We start from the raw sequence: 17,996 nt of genomic DNA on the forward strand, positions 1-17,996 counted from the left end.
ACAAGAACGATGTTTTCTGAAACCATGCTGATTACATATCAATACATCATTCCCTTCAAGGTGATTCATAATGTTTGAATACAGTATATGCTCCAAAACCCTACTGCAAACCGACGTCAATGATATAGGTCTGTAGTTAGATGGATTACTCTTACTACCCTTCTTAAACACTGGTGCGACCTGCGCAATTTTCCAATCTGCAGGTACAGATCTATCAGTGAGCGAGCGGTTGTATATGAGTGCTAAGTAGGGAGCTATTGTATCAGCGTAATCTGAAAGGAACCTAATCGGTATACAATCTGGACCTGAAGACTTGCCCGTATCAAGCGATTTGAGTTGCTTCGCAACCCCTAAGGTATCTACTTCTAAGAAACTCATGCTAGCAGCTGTTCGTGTTTCAAATTCTGGAATATTCCATTCGTCTTCCGTGGTGAAGGAATTTCGGAAAACTGCATTCAATAACTCCGCTTTAGCGGCACAGTCATCGGTAACAGTACCATCGGCACTGCGCAGCGAAGGTATTGACTGCATCTTGCCGCTTGTGTACTTTACATACGACCGGAATTTCTTCAGATTTTCTACCAAATTTCGAGACACTGTTTCATTGTGGAACCTATTAAAGGCATCTCGCATTGAAGTCCGTGCCAAATTTCACGCGTCTGTAAATTTTAGCCAATCTTCGGGATTTCGCGCGCTTTTTCCGTTGCCTCTGCAACAGCCTCTTTTGTCAATATGGCTGATAAGTTAATAATGGCAACCATAAGAGCCTGCTGCTGCTGCCCGAGGAGAGATTTGTGCAATGCCTCTACAGTCAGAAGAACTGAAGGAACACCACACATCACAAACTGTGTAATAATGTAAGACACAAATAAGATTGCAGCCACAATTAACCAAAGTTTATTCATCTACATACAAATGAAAAACAAACATAGAAGCATGTACAAGTAAACAGTAAGAATACGTCTGAGACCAAGTGCCTGATGCACAGTCCTTATACAGAGGAAGGCTCACCAGACAGTGAGCCAGCTGCCGTACTGTGTGCACAAGTACTGTGACCCACTGCAGACAACCTCTGATGGCCAGAACGTGCAGGTGCTGGTGGTGGATAATTTGAAGTTTAGCATGCTGGTGGCTGGTGCCACGGTGCTTATCCGCATATTGCAAACTGGTTTACAGCAACTAGTAATGCTAGAATGGCAGGGCTCAGTAGTGTAGATACTTTGAAGAGATACATATCCTTTCAAATTTTAATGGAAAAGCAATTTCCCATGCCAGGAGGAAATGTGGAAATTCAGATGTCTGCTGCTGAATACTATTTGTGTGTGCCACAAATCATTCTGCTATAGGTAAGTGGTTGTCTTTCCTTTATAAGGTGTTCGATAGGTAGAGTATATTTTTATTTTCAACATAACATTGTAAAACAGTGATCTAGGATACATATAAAGAACATACAGTACTTAGAAATTCAGCCATGAAAAATGTAACAAAGATCGACAAGAACATAATACTAACATTGGCTACAAAATTACACTATCACTGGCCATAACATACATTATTGCTATCCAAGTTCCTGATGTCCATATTGCAGCTTCTCTTTTGTGCAAAGGTTTCTTTAATTTTGCATAACACGGGCGAAAGTGTTTCCTTTTTAATATTTCCTTTTCCTGCTCTAGCCATTCCTGCTTCACAGTTGTGCACTTCCCATTAGTCTCATTTTTAGGTGTCTACTCTTTTTCAGCTCTTATTTGCAGCATTTCTTTCTTTTGATCAATTAAATTTAATAGAGTGCTATCTAAGGACTCTTATTAGGATCATTTCGTTTAGTTGTTCCTCTGCTACCTTCACCATTTTGTCTAACAAAGCTACTCATTCCCTCTAAATTATTTCTTTTGCTTATTTCAATCATTTTTTTTCTAATGCCTCAGCTGAAACTTTATGAACTCTGGTTGTTTTTAACTTTTTCAGGACCCATCTCCTTAATTTTCTATTGTTTCTGCAACTGCTTCACCTTTAATACTCAGATAGGCACATTTTAACTGGAACATGTTCAGCTACCATAACAGCAATCTGCAAAGCCTTCATTATGTGGCACAGCAAAATGCATGACTTGTCCCAGAACCCAAAAAGATTTTGGTCATATGTTAAGGCACTGTCGGTGGTGAAAAAATGTTTCCACATACTTATTTACGATGCAGGAAGCAAACCAGGAAACAGCATAACAGAAGCCAATAAACTGAATTCTGTCTTCAAATGGTAATTCACATAGAAAGATCAATACCTGTACTGCTGCTAAGATGAATGACATAGCAATCAGTACTAGTCATGTTGAAAAACAGCTTAAATTGCTAAAACACAGAAGCACTAGGGTCTTATGTTACCCCAGTCAAGTTTTGTACTGAATTTGTGAGTGGATCAGTTTAATGTATCACAACTTTAATCAGTCATACCACTTAAATATTTGGGAGGAACAGTATGTACAGATATGAAGTGGAACCACCATATAGGCTCAGCTGTAGACAAAGTAAAACTAAGGCTACAACACAGAGTGATGATACTGGGAAACGGCATGTTGGCTATGTATGAGACTGCAAACAACACTTATGACATATACTTGAATCCTGCTGAAGTGTTTGGGACACATGCCAGGTTGCTGTAGGAGACGCTGAGTTGTACAAAGGATGTATGTGAATGGTCACAACCATGTTTGTATGGGAAGGAGAGTAAAAGAAGTATTGAAAAATCTTAACTGGCACACTTGAAGAAAGACAGTGATCATTTCATGATAATTTGTTCACAAATTTGAAGAACTGACTCAAGACAGAAACTGAATAATCTACAGTGCCCTGCATTTCTGTCTTGTATAGAAATTACGTAGGTAAAGTCTGAAAGGTGACAATTCGCATAGTATCATACGAGCTGTCATTCTTCCCATTCTCCATTTGTGAATGGAAAGAGAAATCTTAATTCAATAATCTTAATAGATTATGCAATCAAAGTACCCTCTATTAGACACATCAGTAACTTACAGAGTACAGCTGTATATATAGTTGCTGTAATAACCACAGTTGTGTAATGTAGTTATACTGATTATCAAACAGTTTAAATAAATCTAATGCAGCAATGGTTGTTGTTTTGGCAGGTTGTGCTGAATGCCCAGTTTTACTCTTATTGCCAATAAAGGTATGTGAACAGTTACCTGTATCCACATTTGTTTTATGGTGTCTGTAGGAAGTATCTGAGTGAATGAGCAAATGTATCATACACACCATCAGATTACTTTTATAGCCAATTATGAGAGCAACTGTGTGTACATCATTGAACGTCTCAATTTTATCTACCTGCCCACAAACCAAAACTCAAACATGCTCAGGACCAGATTTGAGCTGGAGGCCTCTGGTTTACCATTGTGATACTTTCAATCAATGAGCAATTGAGACTGAAGCAGTTACTTTTGTAGCCCTGATTTTGATCACAAGTCACTTGTTACCATTTTTTGATTACACTGAAACACAAAATGAATGACACATTGTTCGAAAGCATTACTGATCCTGTGGATTATCTAGGACCACAAACAGAACACTCGGCACTAACAACTCAAGTTACAGAGGTGGAAACCACTTGCTGGAGAGACAATTTAGTTACACAGCCAAATGCTATCACAGTCCATGTGAGTAGTAGTTAACAGCAGTAGGCAGGCAACACTACATTCAGATTTCGAGCTGGCTGGAGATACTGTGCTGTTCCTCACTTCCTCAACCGCAGCAACTATACTGGACATGGGTGTCGTGCAGCTGATGAATAAAGTGGCACTGTTCATATCGATATGTCTTCACGGCATTGTGGCAACACAATGATGCCAGGTGAGTCTTTGCTAGCACTTCTGGGATGTTGATGGCCATGGCTTTGGGGGTGGGGGTGGGGGGTGGGGGGTGGGGGGGGGAGAGGAAGGGGTTAGAGTAGTTTAAGCAAGAGCTGTAGTCAAGAAACAGGGTTAAGGTCCATGAGGACCTCCAACAGCAGACACAAACAATATGCGAGGGCCAAACAGCTGTATCTAGCAAGATGCTGGAGATAGTGCAGCAGAGGTATGCTCTGCTGTCGTAGTCCCTCACATGGCAGGCAGGTCTAATACGGATGACACAGCCAAAGCAGATTATGATACCTGTGGAGCAATCCTCGTGCAATGACCTCCTTAACTAACAGGCCTGTTTAACTGAAATTGACCTCCAGACCTAATCTGGGGTCTACCCGAAGGTATACTAGATGAGAGGGCCCACAAGAAAAGGTGTTTCCCCTTAAACTCGAGCAGCACCCAATGGGGATGCGCATACAGTAACCCACCAGACTGCAGTCTATTGGTGTCACTCTGTAAGAAGCTAGGAAATCAGAGCCACTTCAGACTGACCTGTCCTCTTAACATTTGACATTTGGGTCTTAAAAATAGGGACAAAGCATTCCACCAGGCTGTTTGAGGCAGAATGAAATAGAGGAGCTGTGATGTGTGTGATACCATTATTGGTGCTGAATCTCCGGCTGCAACTGCTGTAAACTGCAGTCTATTATTTGTGACTAAGGTACTGGGATACCTGTAATAGGAGAGGTCACTGGCTGTAGTAGTCAGTCTGCTACAAACTGATGATAGGGGATTTAGGAAAGAACCTACATGGATGAACTATGTGGCTCTCAATAGAGGTACAGAAAAAAAATGGCATGCAGGCAGTCCAAGTACTAAGTGGATTTCAGCTAAGGTGAATAATACTGTGGAGCTGCTGGAATGCCTGATGGGGGGAGGAAAGGGGGGAGAGGGGGGGGGCAGTGGCAGACACTGTGCATGTCCACGGATGTGCGACTTCCATCCTCACTCACGCATTTCAGCGCAGAATCTCCTTCCGATACTGCCGTCATCACTTGCTGCAAAGGCAATAGTTATCTCATCAGTTATCCTAACACCTGCATCAGAGCAGCACCCTTTCCCCAAGGTGAGAGGGGTGCTGTAACTCTGAATGCAATACCTGCATATGTGCTGCAGCACCAGGCCACTGGTGTGCTACATGTCAAATCATCCACCGATGGCATTGTGTGCGCCGGCCACCAGAGGCTGCCAGCAGTGGGCTACAGAACTTGGGTACACAGCACGGTAGCCACTGCACAGTCTTCCCATAAATAAGGTCAGTGCAGCAGGCAATTGCTCTCACGTGTTCTTACTGTTTACTTGTATCAGCTTCTATGTTGTTCATTTGAGGATGGATGAATAAACTTTGGTTAATTGTTGCCACTGTTAATCATGTCTTACATCATGACACTAGTGTTCATCAATATCATCTTAGAGTTGAAATGAGGACTTAAGTCCATAAAAATGGACTTGCATCGATCTGTGGCTGAGAGAGTTGTCAGCCCAATTTGAAGGGTCAGCCCCGCACATTTCATCGTTTCATTCACCGTTAAGTGAGTTACTTATCTCTTCATGATTTTTAAAAGCTTGCTGGTTTCATCGCCTAGAATTCCTTTTACAGCAATAATGAAATCATTTTCAGACTTAACCCAGAACAGAGGCAACAGTTTTAACTGCAAACACCTTGTTCCCAGTAGCTGAGCACAACTAGTATATAAGTACAACATAACTTCTGCACAATTTCAGTGCAGTAATGTGTTCATTGAAAATTTGTGTGTGTGTGTGTGTGTGTGTGTGTGTGTGTGTGTGTGTGTGTAAGTATAATCTAACTTCTGCACCATTTCAGTGCAGTAATGTGTTCATTGTAAATAAGTATTACAGTAGTTGTATTACATGTTTATTACCTTATAAATAAATAAAAAACTTTTTTATTTTAAATTCAGTGCATTAGTATTTGTAAAATGACTCTTAGTGTTCATTAAAAATGACGATCATTCCACTTGGGACCTGTGGAATGAAAGTAAATCTAATCTAATCAACAAAACACACCCAAAACAACACACTTTGGAGAGCTCTTTAATGTGCTTCATCATGCAAGTTAAGTACTTTAGTACACAACCATAAACAGAGAAACCTCCAAATATGGCACTTCAGCTTCACAACCAGGTAAATCAACAAAATGCCTGCTTGGACTCATTCTATCAACCAATCACAGCAGAGGATAAGTGACATTACACAAAAATGTTCCTGATGATACAACAGAACACAGTGATTTTTATTTCAATATTTATTCAGTATTATTTTACTATTTGGTGAGTAAGTTTGTAGTGACAGCCTGAACTTTCGATGTCAAGTTTATGTAAGAAGGTGATAATTTGGTTGAGAATAAGAGAAGACTCTAGTGATTCCATATGAAGCTCCCACACTCCTCACACAGCATGATTTAAATTCTTCCATCAGTCCCATGCGATGATGGTTATGTTTTCATGATGTCTCATATCTTGGGCTATGATTTGCTGACATAAGCGAACTGAGCAGAAACAATACTGATTTACACGTTTGCAAAGCTTCACTGCAACTTATGGTGCTTTTCTTATTTATAGTTGTAAACTACAAATACATGTACTGTAAACTGGGGTGAATAGGGACAGTTTTGTGTTTCTTTTGTCACTTGTGAACAGTAAATAACTTCTGTACTGAAGGTAATATTTTTATATTGTGTAACAATGTTCATGCACTCCATGCCATATAATAAAAATCTGTTCTCCTTTTTCTCACACATGTATATATTCCTCTTGTTTGTGTCCCTATTCCCCCCAATGTCGGGGTGAAAAGGGACATGTATTTATTTATCACTGTGTTCCCTATCCAAATACCTGGTGGGCTGTATAGGGACATAATTTTTCTTTTTAAGACAAATTTCATGATATTTATTACATAAATGTAGCAGTATAAAGGAACTTTTGTTTATTTTAAACCCATAACTATAATTTTTACAATACAATTTACAATTATACATATAAGGGCTAACAAAAAATGAGCAAATTGATTAACCAAAGAAATCAGTCATTACATAAATGGGTTTGGTTTGAAGGTGTAACATCCTCTTCGCACAGTTGGTGTCTTCAAAACACCAAGAATATCAGCTTTTGAGAAAACACACTCATCGGGTACATCAGGAAAAACAAACACATCGGAGCACTTGTTCGATTGGCGAAGAAATGTTCCATTGTATTGTCCATTTTCTTCATCAATTTGAAGAACCTTTCCAATGAACACCTTCACACACTTATCATAAGAAAACTTGACCTTAACCCAGTCTCCTTCCTTTAAATTGTTTATCTCATCATCTGCAGTGGCTGCATCACCATTTTGCGCATCTTCTACAGAAGAGTGTAGGTCATCTGGAATGGTTTCTTCTTCTTCTTCATCTGATAACTGTTCATGGTCATCTACATTAGTTTTCTGAAAGACCGCTAGAGTAACACTGCAACTGGCTGGGACATTCAGTCTCTTTTTCCGACCCCTTGTCTGCTCTGTGACATCTTCCCATAACGCATTATTTTTAAAAATTCTGTCAGACTGTCTGTTGTAGAGGTTGGGGCAGCAGTTCCTACATTTTCTTCATGTTCAATTGGCAAGTTGTCAAGTACTTTCTTCCAGTTAAGAGGAAATATACCTGCCTTTTGAAAACCAGATAGGATATTATCTTCCAATGCTTCTTCCATTAAATTTAATGTTTTCTTCAGAAGAGACGGAATATACTTTTTCTCAAATGCTCTACATTTGTCATTTGCTTTGGATTTATTATTCTCAAGAACTTTTCTCCAGTTTATCTTGAGTGGTCGGAATAGGGCAATATCAAATGGTTGTGTCAGATGCGTCGAATTTGCGGGAAGGAATACAAATGAGATGTTATGGTCCTCTCTCTCATAGCCTGATAACAGTTGGTGATAAGTGAGAACTTTGTCACCTGTCACGAGCTTCCTCCCCTCAAATCGCCAACAGTAAGGTATTATAACTCTCTGGAACCAGTCAAGGAAGCAATTTCCAACCATCCAGCCAGACTTACTGCAGTTATAAAAGGCACTTGGAGGGCCGCCTTCAGTCCACAAGTCATACATATAAGCTGCTAAGCTGCTTTGTAGGTTACATGGGGGGAGGGGGGGGGGGGGGGTAGGGTAACAGCATCCCAGAAGCAGATGCTGCAAACATGGCAGATACACTGGACTTGCTTTGATTCATCACCCTCTCTGGGTACTTGCAACCTCTTTTAAAAATAAGCTTTCGTCAGCCTGGGTCATCAGAGAGAGCAGTCTCATCATAGTTTATTATCAGATGTGGTGGTACACTGGCTCCAGTACCTTCCACTGATGCTGTCAACTCATCAAAGCAAGTGTTGATAACTGCTGGGGACACTTGTGCTCGGCTCCTTTTAATATTTTGACACAATCGTTGGGAGAGTTTAGTTTTGTGTCTAGTGAGGAAGCCAAGTGCCCACTCATATCCAGGCATGTTATCTTTAAATTTAGCTACATTCTTGCCTTCTCTGTCCAAGTGATATTTTGCAAAGAAACACAAGTCAAAGGCACTTAATGGATATCCCCAACCTGCAAAACTGTAAGACATTCAACAAGATGATTAGGAAGGCAAGTCTGACCACCTTCCTTCCTGAACTCAATATTCCCAGCAAGCATGTCTCTTGATTTCTTCACATAACATTGTAGGGCTGATTTAGAAATTTCAAATTTTTTTTCTGCTTTTCTTATAGACATTCCACGAGCAACTGCCTGAACTGCCTGCATTATAATCTTTACATCAACAGGATGATATATGTTCGATCGAGGATCTCTTTTATATGTCCTAGGCATCGTGAAACACTGGAATGAGGGTAACCAGTAAGTAAGTAAAGTTGTTAAAAGTAAATTTTGTATATCATCAAATTAAATATTTTTAAGTTAAATATGTCACCAGAACTACTTCCGGTATTTTTCGCCTTGTCCCTATTCACCCCAATATAGCTACACAAATGCTACTTGAAACAAACAAATTAAATGGTTGCTTTCAGATCCATTTTACTTTTACAGCTTTCTGTACTTTTTTGCCACAATTACTTCTTGATTACTGATCCAAGTCTCATTATGAATGTCCTCCAAAGAGTTTGGGTCTGACTGTTGCCAACAAGTCAAACATATTTCCCATCATGAGTAGGATGCAAAACTATTAGTTTTAGGTGTTCAATTATTTCACAAAAAATTCTTTCAGTCATTACTGAAACTTCAATTTTGTCAACAAATTGGGTGTGAACAAAATCTATTGCTATTATTATAGCATGAACTGAAGCCTAACTTGTATACTAATCTTAATTGTCAATTAAGGGATAGAGAAAAAACAAGTTGCACAATTATAGTTATTCCAACAAACTAATGCAAACCCAGCTATTTTAAAAGAATTTCTCCATAAGACCTGTAGATTTTACTTTACGTTTAATTAAAATTGCATGTTAATGTATTTATAATTATATCATTCAGTCACAGTCATGCAGATCCTGCCATTCTATCCAATCCATGGCTTTCTGTCTCCATCCTCTGACACCCAGCTTTTTCATATCTTCTTTAACTCTATCCACCCATCTCTTTCTGGGGCGTCTCCTCCGCCATCTGCCTCCAGCCTTGCCATCAAAAATCCTCTTACATGCTCTGTCTTCTTCCATTCTGACCACGTGCCCTGCCCACCGCAGTCTTCATATTTTAATGGTAGTGACAATGTCAGCAGGTTCTTCAAAAATGTGTTTTAGTTCTGCATTCGTACGACTGCACCAACCTTCATGATCATATATTGGGCCATATATTTTATGTAGCACCTTTCTCTCCCAAATGCTAAGGATCCTTTCCTCATTTACAGTCATGGTCCACGTTTCAGCACCATACATAACTGCTCTTATGGTTTGCAGATGAGGATTTTGGATTTTCGTGATAGAAACAAACTCCTAAGCATGGGTAATGCGGCAAAGTAGCACCTGTTACCTGCCGCTATTCTGGCTTTCACCTCACTGCCAATGTCATTTGTCTCAGTGATAGTCGACCCAAGGTACTTGAAGTCTCTCACCCTTTCAAACTCTGTCGGCTATCCTGAGATTTGGTAGGTTTTGTTGGTTGGTCATTGCCATTTACTTGGTTTTTTCGACATTGACTGTCAGGCCAAGTTCCCTTGCACCTTTCTCCAGTTGATAGACTTCGCCTAGCACAGCAGTGTTTCGTGTGAGTAATGCCACATCGTCAGCGTAGGCTAGGTACTGTAGTGAACGATTTAAGAAGGTTCCTCCTTTATTTAACTCTATCTGACTTATGACTTTTTCTAGGCAAAGGTTGAATAGCAATGAGGAGATATTGTGACCCTGTCTGAGTCCCTTCAACACTTCCACTTCTCTGAAGATTTAGCCCTGTATTTTTACTTTGCTGTTGGTTTCACTAAGGGTCATCATAGAAAGTTTAATGAGCTTCTTAGGTATTCCAGCCTCTTCCATTGCATTCTGCAATGCGACTCTTGAGATGCTATCACAGGCTTGTTTAAAGTCAATATAAAGCTGGTGTATGTTAATTTGATGTTCGTAACATTTTTCAAGTAGTATGCGCAATGTGAATATCTGGTCAGTTGTTGACCTATTTCTTCTAAAGCATCTCTGATAGTCTAACACTCTCTTCCACATATGGAGTAAGTCTGTTGGTTAGAATCTTGGAGAAAATATGTAATATTTAGTAGGGAGATACCTCGATAGTCCTGGCAGTTTAATTTATCTCCTTTTTTATTTATGGGCACATTATAGCGGTTTTCCACTCCTTTTGCATGCTCTCCTCTTGCCAGATATTCAGTATTTTTTTTATGAATTGTTTTCCACAGCATTTCCCAGCCATTTTTGAGAAGTTCGGGCTGGATCTGATCTTCTCAAGGTGCCTTATTGTTTTTTAAGGTCTTAATGGCTTGCATCACTTCCCCAGTGTAGGTTCTGGCATTAAAATCTCTGGTCCATAGTAAGTTAGTTCCAACAGTTCCTCTTGCTTTAACCCTTCTACTTCTGGTTTCAGTAACTCTTGGAAGTTTTCTGCCCATCTGTCAAGTATTTTATTACTCTCCCCTATCAAATCCCCTGCTTTATTCCTACACATATTTGTTCTGGCTTGGAACCCGGTCTTTCTTTGTTTCTTTAATCTTTTGGTACATTATGCCAAGTGGTATAATTTAATAAAATGTTCCCTTATAACTATCACGGATTTTGATGAAATTTTGTATGAACATTCACACTTGTTCGCAATGAACATTGGTAATATTTTAATTTCACCAATTTAATAGTTGCAGGGATATAGTTATTTGTTTGACCCCATAGTGCAGATATCAACAGTGCAACAATGAGTTTTTGGCCAATTTGAGGCATAATATCTCCAGCAATGTGTTTATTGTAAGGAACAAAACTACGCCACCTTATACAACTTTCTGCGTTCTCTTCAGTGAAAGAGTAAAACAAATTCCTGGGCAATTTGGATATGGATAATTTGAAGGAAAGTCAAAAAGACTGGAAAAAGATGAAGTTTAACTTTTTATATCTGTGGCAGTAATTGTGGGATACACATGAAACTATATTGGCCCATATCCTGATTGTACTCAAATCAAATCTGACATTAGTTATTATGTTCTGCAATTGTTTAGTATTCTCTGTGGAAGATAATATTGAAAGTCCTGATCACTAGCAAATGAGCTTAACTGCAAGGCAGTAATCTTTTGACATCCATACAAATCTTTTATAAAAAATGAAACAGAATAAGGACTTCAATAAAAATAACAGATTTCTCTTTTTTGTGCCTCTAATAATTTAAGGTAATCACATTTGGAAAGTGTAATTTTTTGGATACTGTCTAACAAAAATTTCTTCCCAAATAATCCTGTCAGTGATAACATGTGGCCAATACTGTAGTTTTTGTCATGACATTCTACAGCAAACCAATGAAAATTTTAAAAATTGTAGAAAACATATGCTTAGGATAATAAATGAGCCCTCTTCTAGCTTTAGCCTCTTAGACTTATAGAAATGTATCGCCTGGTTGGGATCCTGTGTGAAGAGACCCTTATGTTTGGGAATCTGTGCTAAGGAAACTCACCTGTGGCTGCTGGTGCACAGTTATAAGGCATGGTCCCTATGGTGATGGGGATGCTGGTTTTCTCACTTTAAAAGGAACCAGCAGTGTTTACGTCACCATGGACCGTACCAACAAATTTATGCAATTTTTCATGTGTACACTAATGTTCCGCATTAACTGCGAGCTATGCAAACACCTAGTACACTAGACCTTAAACTGGAATTAAAGTAGCACGTCAATAGCATTACACAATAAAGACATACTAATAATTCTCTATAACACGAATTCATTTCAAGAAATGTCAGGAACTCTGCTGTGAACTTCTCCAGTATTTACACAATGTGGCAATGGTGTAAAACTTGAAGGCTATTTATACGATGTGTGCTGCAGCTGTTATGCAACTATTTTACCACTATGATCTCCAGTGCCTTATTTGGCCACGTTACAGGAAAAACAAAACACCAAATGTAGTTTTGGTGGTTGAGGACATAGCCTTTCTAATGAAAACAGTGTAAAAGTTAGCACCAAAACTTTTTTGTAATAAGTGCACCAAAAATAGCCATTTTTGGCATTTTTAGAAAAATTATTGACTAACTTCACATTATTTTCAAGTGTCTTGGCTGTATGCAAATAACTCAGGAAATCTTTTTTTATTATTTCACTGAAGAGAGCACAAAAAGTAAAAAATGACCTCATTTTGTTTCTTTCCCAAAAATTTAGCCAAGATATTATGTCTCTAATGTTACCAAAACCTCATGGGTGCACTGTTGACAGCTGCACTATGAGGTGAAACAAATGACTATCTCTTGGAGTATTTAATTAATGATTGTGAGACTCTACCAATGGTTGTTAGGGACAAGTGCGATTGTTCATACAAAATTTCATCAAAATCTGTGATGGTCATGCACAAATCTCTAGACCACTTGGCATGGAATGACCTTATTACTAGTTTCAGCTAGTGGCTATATTATAGTAGTTGTCATGAAGTGATTTGTAAGAAGTACTGAAACAAGATTAAACAAAAGTGTGCTAGTAAAACTGCTAGTGAAGTGGGAAGCACTCACTATATTGTTTAGTGAATTGTGAAGTTTTCCTGCACTTTGACGAATCAATGTGACAGATTATAATACTGATATCTTAACAGGGCTACGAGCAGGTCAGTAATGTCTTTGTAAATTACCATTTACAATTTAGACTGTACTAAAACTCAAATGTTTAAAATCAGATTGTTGTTTCTTAATTAAACAATATGTTGACACACAGTTTCTCAGTTTATGTTCTGAATAAGGTTTACTAGTTACAGAACAACATAATACAAAGAAACTTACCCATATGACAAGTTTTTCTTCTTCATGCCCGGCTTTCTGCCTCCATAATGGGACAGTACGGTGGTCGTTCGACACAAATACTACGTAACAGTGCTGGAGTTCCTTAGGATGGTGATTACTTACAGCATGACATAAATGCCACACATTTTCTTCACTGAAAATAAGCAGGTAAAATCTGTAAACTAGAATTAACATTTAATGACCTATACAGTATGTAGGTATTAATGATAAACACATCTAAGATGAAATTACTTCATCTTTTTTCTATAAAGATATAGAAGCACATTATCACTTGGAAAAGTTATTTCAACAGTGCATGAGCCTATAGAAAGACACATACAATGATGTGATGCTGATTAATGTTTTTAATGAAACAGTTTCATGATAATAGCAGCCAGTATGATCAAAATGAGAGCACCAAAATTGCTGTCAGATTACGGTTTCACCTTCATTCTTATGTGTTCACTGACTAAGAAGGCTCCTTTTAATGTCTTGGCTCTCACACTTAAAATATTATGCAATTATGAGTTTTTATTTATTTATTTTGCAAACAACTATAAATCCTACATGACACTTGTTTCCAAGGATCACCAAATGTCATTGAAGTTTACTGTTAAGTTAAAAAAGCTATTGTCACTTTAACATGAATGTAGAAAAAAAAGAGTATTAATCACACCAAAATACCTCCTTCATACGGTATATGATCATGTATCACAAACACTGTTCAAAACTCTTTAACCCCCTACAAAGCATCAGGAGACATGGGACACTCAATGTGTTTCTGCAGCACACAACAGAAACTAAAGTGAATTATTGTCTATTTGACCTACAAATTTTGTATTTACTTCACAGAACTTACAAAACCTCTTATTATACACTGAAGAACCAAAGAAATTGGTACACCTGCCTAGTATCGTGTAGGGCCCCCGCAACACAGAAGTGCCGCAACACGATGTAGCATGGACTCGACTAACGTCTGAGCTGGTGCTGGAGGGAATTGACACCATGAATCCTGCTGGGCTGTCAGTAAATCCATATGAGTACAAGGGGATGGAGATCTCTCCTGAATAGCACCTTGCAAGGCATCCAATAATGTTCTTGTCTGGAGAGTTTAGTGGCCAGCGAAAGCATTTAAACTCAGAAGAGTGTTCCTGGAGGCACTTTATAGCAATTCTGGATGTGTGAGGTGTTGCACTGTCCCGCTGGAATTGCCCAAGCTCGTCAGAATGCACAATAGACATGAACGGATGTAGGTGATCAGACAGGATTCTTACATACGTCACCTGTCAGCGTCATATCTAGACGTATCAGGGGTCCCATATCACTCCAACTGCACACGCCCTGCACCATTACACATCCTTCACCAGCTTGAACAGTACCCTGCTGACATGCAGGGTCCACGGATTCATGAGGTCGTCTCCATACCCGTACACATCCATCCGCTCGATACAATTTGAAACAAGACTCATCTGACCGCAACATGTTTCTAGCCATCAATAGTCAATTGTCGGTGTCGATGGGCCCAGGTGATGCTGACGCTCGTTGACAGCCCGACGTTGAAATCTGCAGCAATTTGTGGAAGGATTGCACTTCTGGCATGTTGAATGATTCTCTTCAGTCTTCGTCAGTCCCATTCTCGCAGGATCTTTTTCCAGCCACAGCGATGGAGATTTGATGTTTTACCAGATTCCTGATATTCACAGTACACTCTTGAAATGGTCGTATGGAACAATCTCCTCTTCATCGCTACCTTGGAGATGTTGTGTCGCATCGCTCATGCGCCGACTTTGACACCACGTTCAAACTCACTTAAATCTTGTTAACCTGCCACTGCAGCAGCAGTAACTGATCTAAGAGCTGCCAGATACTTCTTGTTGCTGACCACAGTGCCATATCCTGCCTCTTTACATATCTCTGTATTTGAATACACATACCTATACCCGTTTCTTTGGTGCTTCAGTGTAATATTCCTATGGTGTCTTCTCTGTGTTTCTATCTCTTAGATTCTGTATTCACATTTCCCCTTTTACCTTGTTTCACACCTTCAATACACTTCTAGTTATCAATAAACCAACTACCAACAGTTCTTCAGAGAATACAACAGTCTCCCACATGATATAATGAGAATAAAAAGGCTGTCAATATTGAAGTGAAGATCAGCATTGAAATGAAAACTAACCTTTACATGACTAGTATTTCCTTACAATACATTAGAAACCTACACAAACTTGACAGCAACTACACACAAAATGTATGTGCTTATAGATAAATGTGTCTAAAGCAAGGGCACATGTACAAACTCTTGTTTGAATCAGGTTTTTTCTGTTCCTTTAATTTTGCCTTATATAATTCAGTAACAAATAGTCTACGTCATATCATGACATGCTTATGTATGTCCTGTTTCTTCCATCATTTTATGCAATACTGCTATAAACAATCCATGTATGTATGTCTAACCATGATACCTATACTAAGAAATCTGTCTACAGATGAATGAACAAATGATACTAGATAAAATATATAAAAATGGTTTCATCCTGTCATTCTGTAACACACTGGTATGCAAAACATTAAGGATGAAAGTAACTTTCACACACTGTGTCACTACAAAGTGACATAGCCCAATGAAACTTGAAGCATACAAGGGAAGAATTGCTACAGGACAGTAAAAGTAAGTATCAAAAACTTGCAATGAGACAAATACTTTTACTCAAAGACAATAATTATGCTGAATGCAACAACAAATTTACTGTTACCAGTCCCTGTTTATCTTCACGATGCATTTCAAAGGTTTAAGGGGAGATGGTGGCAGTCTTGCACTGATATTTTTGTAAATCCATATCTTTGCCGTTTTTTGTTCAATCTCATTGAAATTTTGCACACTTATGTATAGAAATCTAATATGATTTTTAAAAAATTCGGAATTTTTAATAACAATCTAATGCAGTGAGATAATTTTGAATTTCCTATTGCATTATTATTTTAAGATACACTTTTTCATGATTTTGAGGCAAATTTGGCAATATTTTTAATGGTAAAATAATCTACAGTAATAGGTGTACAATTAAGTGCAGTAACTTTTTGGTAAATTAATGCTATTATTTTCTGTAATATTTTGGATTCGAACATTTTTTACAAGCAAACTTTTCAATATATTATCAACCACAAAGCTGTGTATAGTATCTCGATTAAAATTTTGTTCCACTTAAATATTGCTTCAAAGTAAAAGAATAGGTGTGCCAAATTTCATTGCTATCCTTCCAGTAGTTTCTCATGTATGTGTTCCTGAAAGCAGAAAACCTTCAGTTGCAGAAAAATCATTTTAAAGTTTGGATGAAATGTAAAATAATCTATCCTACCTTAGCTAAAACTGCCCATATCCATATTCCATTTCTTCCTCATAATCCTCTACAGCTCTTTTAGCTTCTCTGCTCCTTTGCCTAGCAATCTTTTGTTATTTCTGGACTGAAGTCTCCGCATTCGCGATTCTTTGCTTATCGATGATCTGCAGTGCTCAGTGAAGACTCCAGGTGTAAAGCCCAACTTGCTGAGGATGTGAAGTCTTGCCACATTCCCATCATTAAACACTGCTGCAGCTTCCAAAGCAGAAATCTTCACCACCAAATCGGAAACAAACACAGTCTTTGGACATCTTTTCCAAATAAGAGCATTGAAACTTTCATTTGGGTTCTGTGTTTTCCCATGCAGACATTTTTCTAGCAGTTCTGGTGAAGCCAGTGCTCTAAAAGTTGATTTAACGGCCACTGAAACCTGATAAGGAAGGTTATTTTTATGGGTGTAAGCTTCCCCACTTCCCTTACTTTTCACAAATTTGCACCATTCATTAGAACAGAGGCCATGTTGAGATGTAGTGTCTGTCGATAAGTAATGAAACCAAATGGCCCATACTGCTTTCCTCATACTGTCCAAGCTTGTGAGGTTACTTCTAATTGCAGCACCATAATAGACTTGTAGGCCGTCAATTCTCTTCTTTGCTAGTCTATTTTTACCTCCCAGTGGCTTCCCATCCTCTAGTACATTGCCTTTATTGTCTGCAACAAGTCTTCGGAGTCGTCCACCCATCCTCTTCTGAATATGGCCTAAACACTCCAGTTTCTCAATAGTGCAAACTTTTCCATAGGGCTGACTTTCAACTACATTCTTGAAAGCACTAGAGTCTCCATTTCCTAAATACTGTACGTATCTTACTCCATACTTTTGCAAAGGTCTATGGAAAATGAATTTCGTACCTGCAGCTTCCATCCCACCACTGGAGCCTGCATAATTTCTGCTACAAACAGCTTTATGGGCTTCTTGCCATTCTGTTTCTTTACCTGCATCAATATATTTCTTGTGCAAGGAACATGCAGAACAATATTTAGACATCACCTCTAAGTCAAATACTTTTCCAGTGTCGACACTGATTGTTGAAACTCCATGCAGTGAAGTATGCCCCCCTCTACATCCAGGAACTGTCACAGGAGACTGCTATATCGTTGCTTCACAATTTTCTTGAATTGCCCCCAGGACTGCCATTATCATGTTCTCTTCACTTACTTCTGCAACTACATTGAGGAGAGCAGTATTCATTGCAGAAAATTTTAGGGGAGGACTAAGCATGTTCATAATACCACATAAAATGTT

General features: G+C 38.7%; 1 protein-coding gene across 2 annotated transcripts in view; it reads right to left on the reverse strand.

Moving 5' to 3' along the window:
* The window catches only part of LOC126249751 (protein N-terminal glutamine amidohydrolase), a 73,511-nt gene that overhangs the window by 42,208 nt on the left and 13,307 nt on the right, over positions 1–17,996 (reverse strand). Inside the window, exons 2-3 of one of the 2 annotated variants that reach the window (XM_049951432.1) lie at positions 13,353–13,506; positions 8,090–8,772 (exon numbers count right to left, since the gene is read on the reverse strand). In XM_049951432.1, coding sequence (XP_049807389.1) covers positions 8,485–8,772; positions 13,353–13,506 — 442 coding nt within the window. In that variant the 3' untranslated portion in view covers positions 8,090–8,484. Of the gene's footprint in view, positions 1–8,089; positions 8,773–13,352; positions 13,507–17,996 lie in introns of those variants that run through there. The other variant, XM_049951431.1, reaches the window with a different exon arrangement.

This window comes from Schistocerca nitens, chromosome 3, assembly GCF_023898315.1.
Source record: "Schistocerca nitens isolate TAMUIC-IGC-003100 chromosome 3, iqSchNite1.1, whole genome shotgun sequence".
In the NCBI taxonomy this organism is placed as follows: domain Eukaryota; kingdom Metazoa; phylum Arthropoda; class Insecta; order Orthoptera; family Acrididae; genus Schistocerca; species Schistocerca nitens.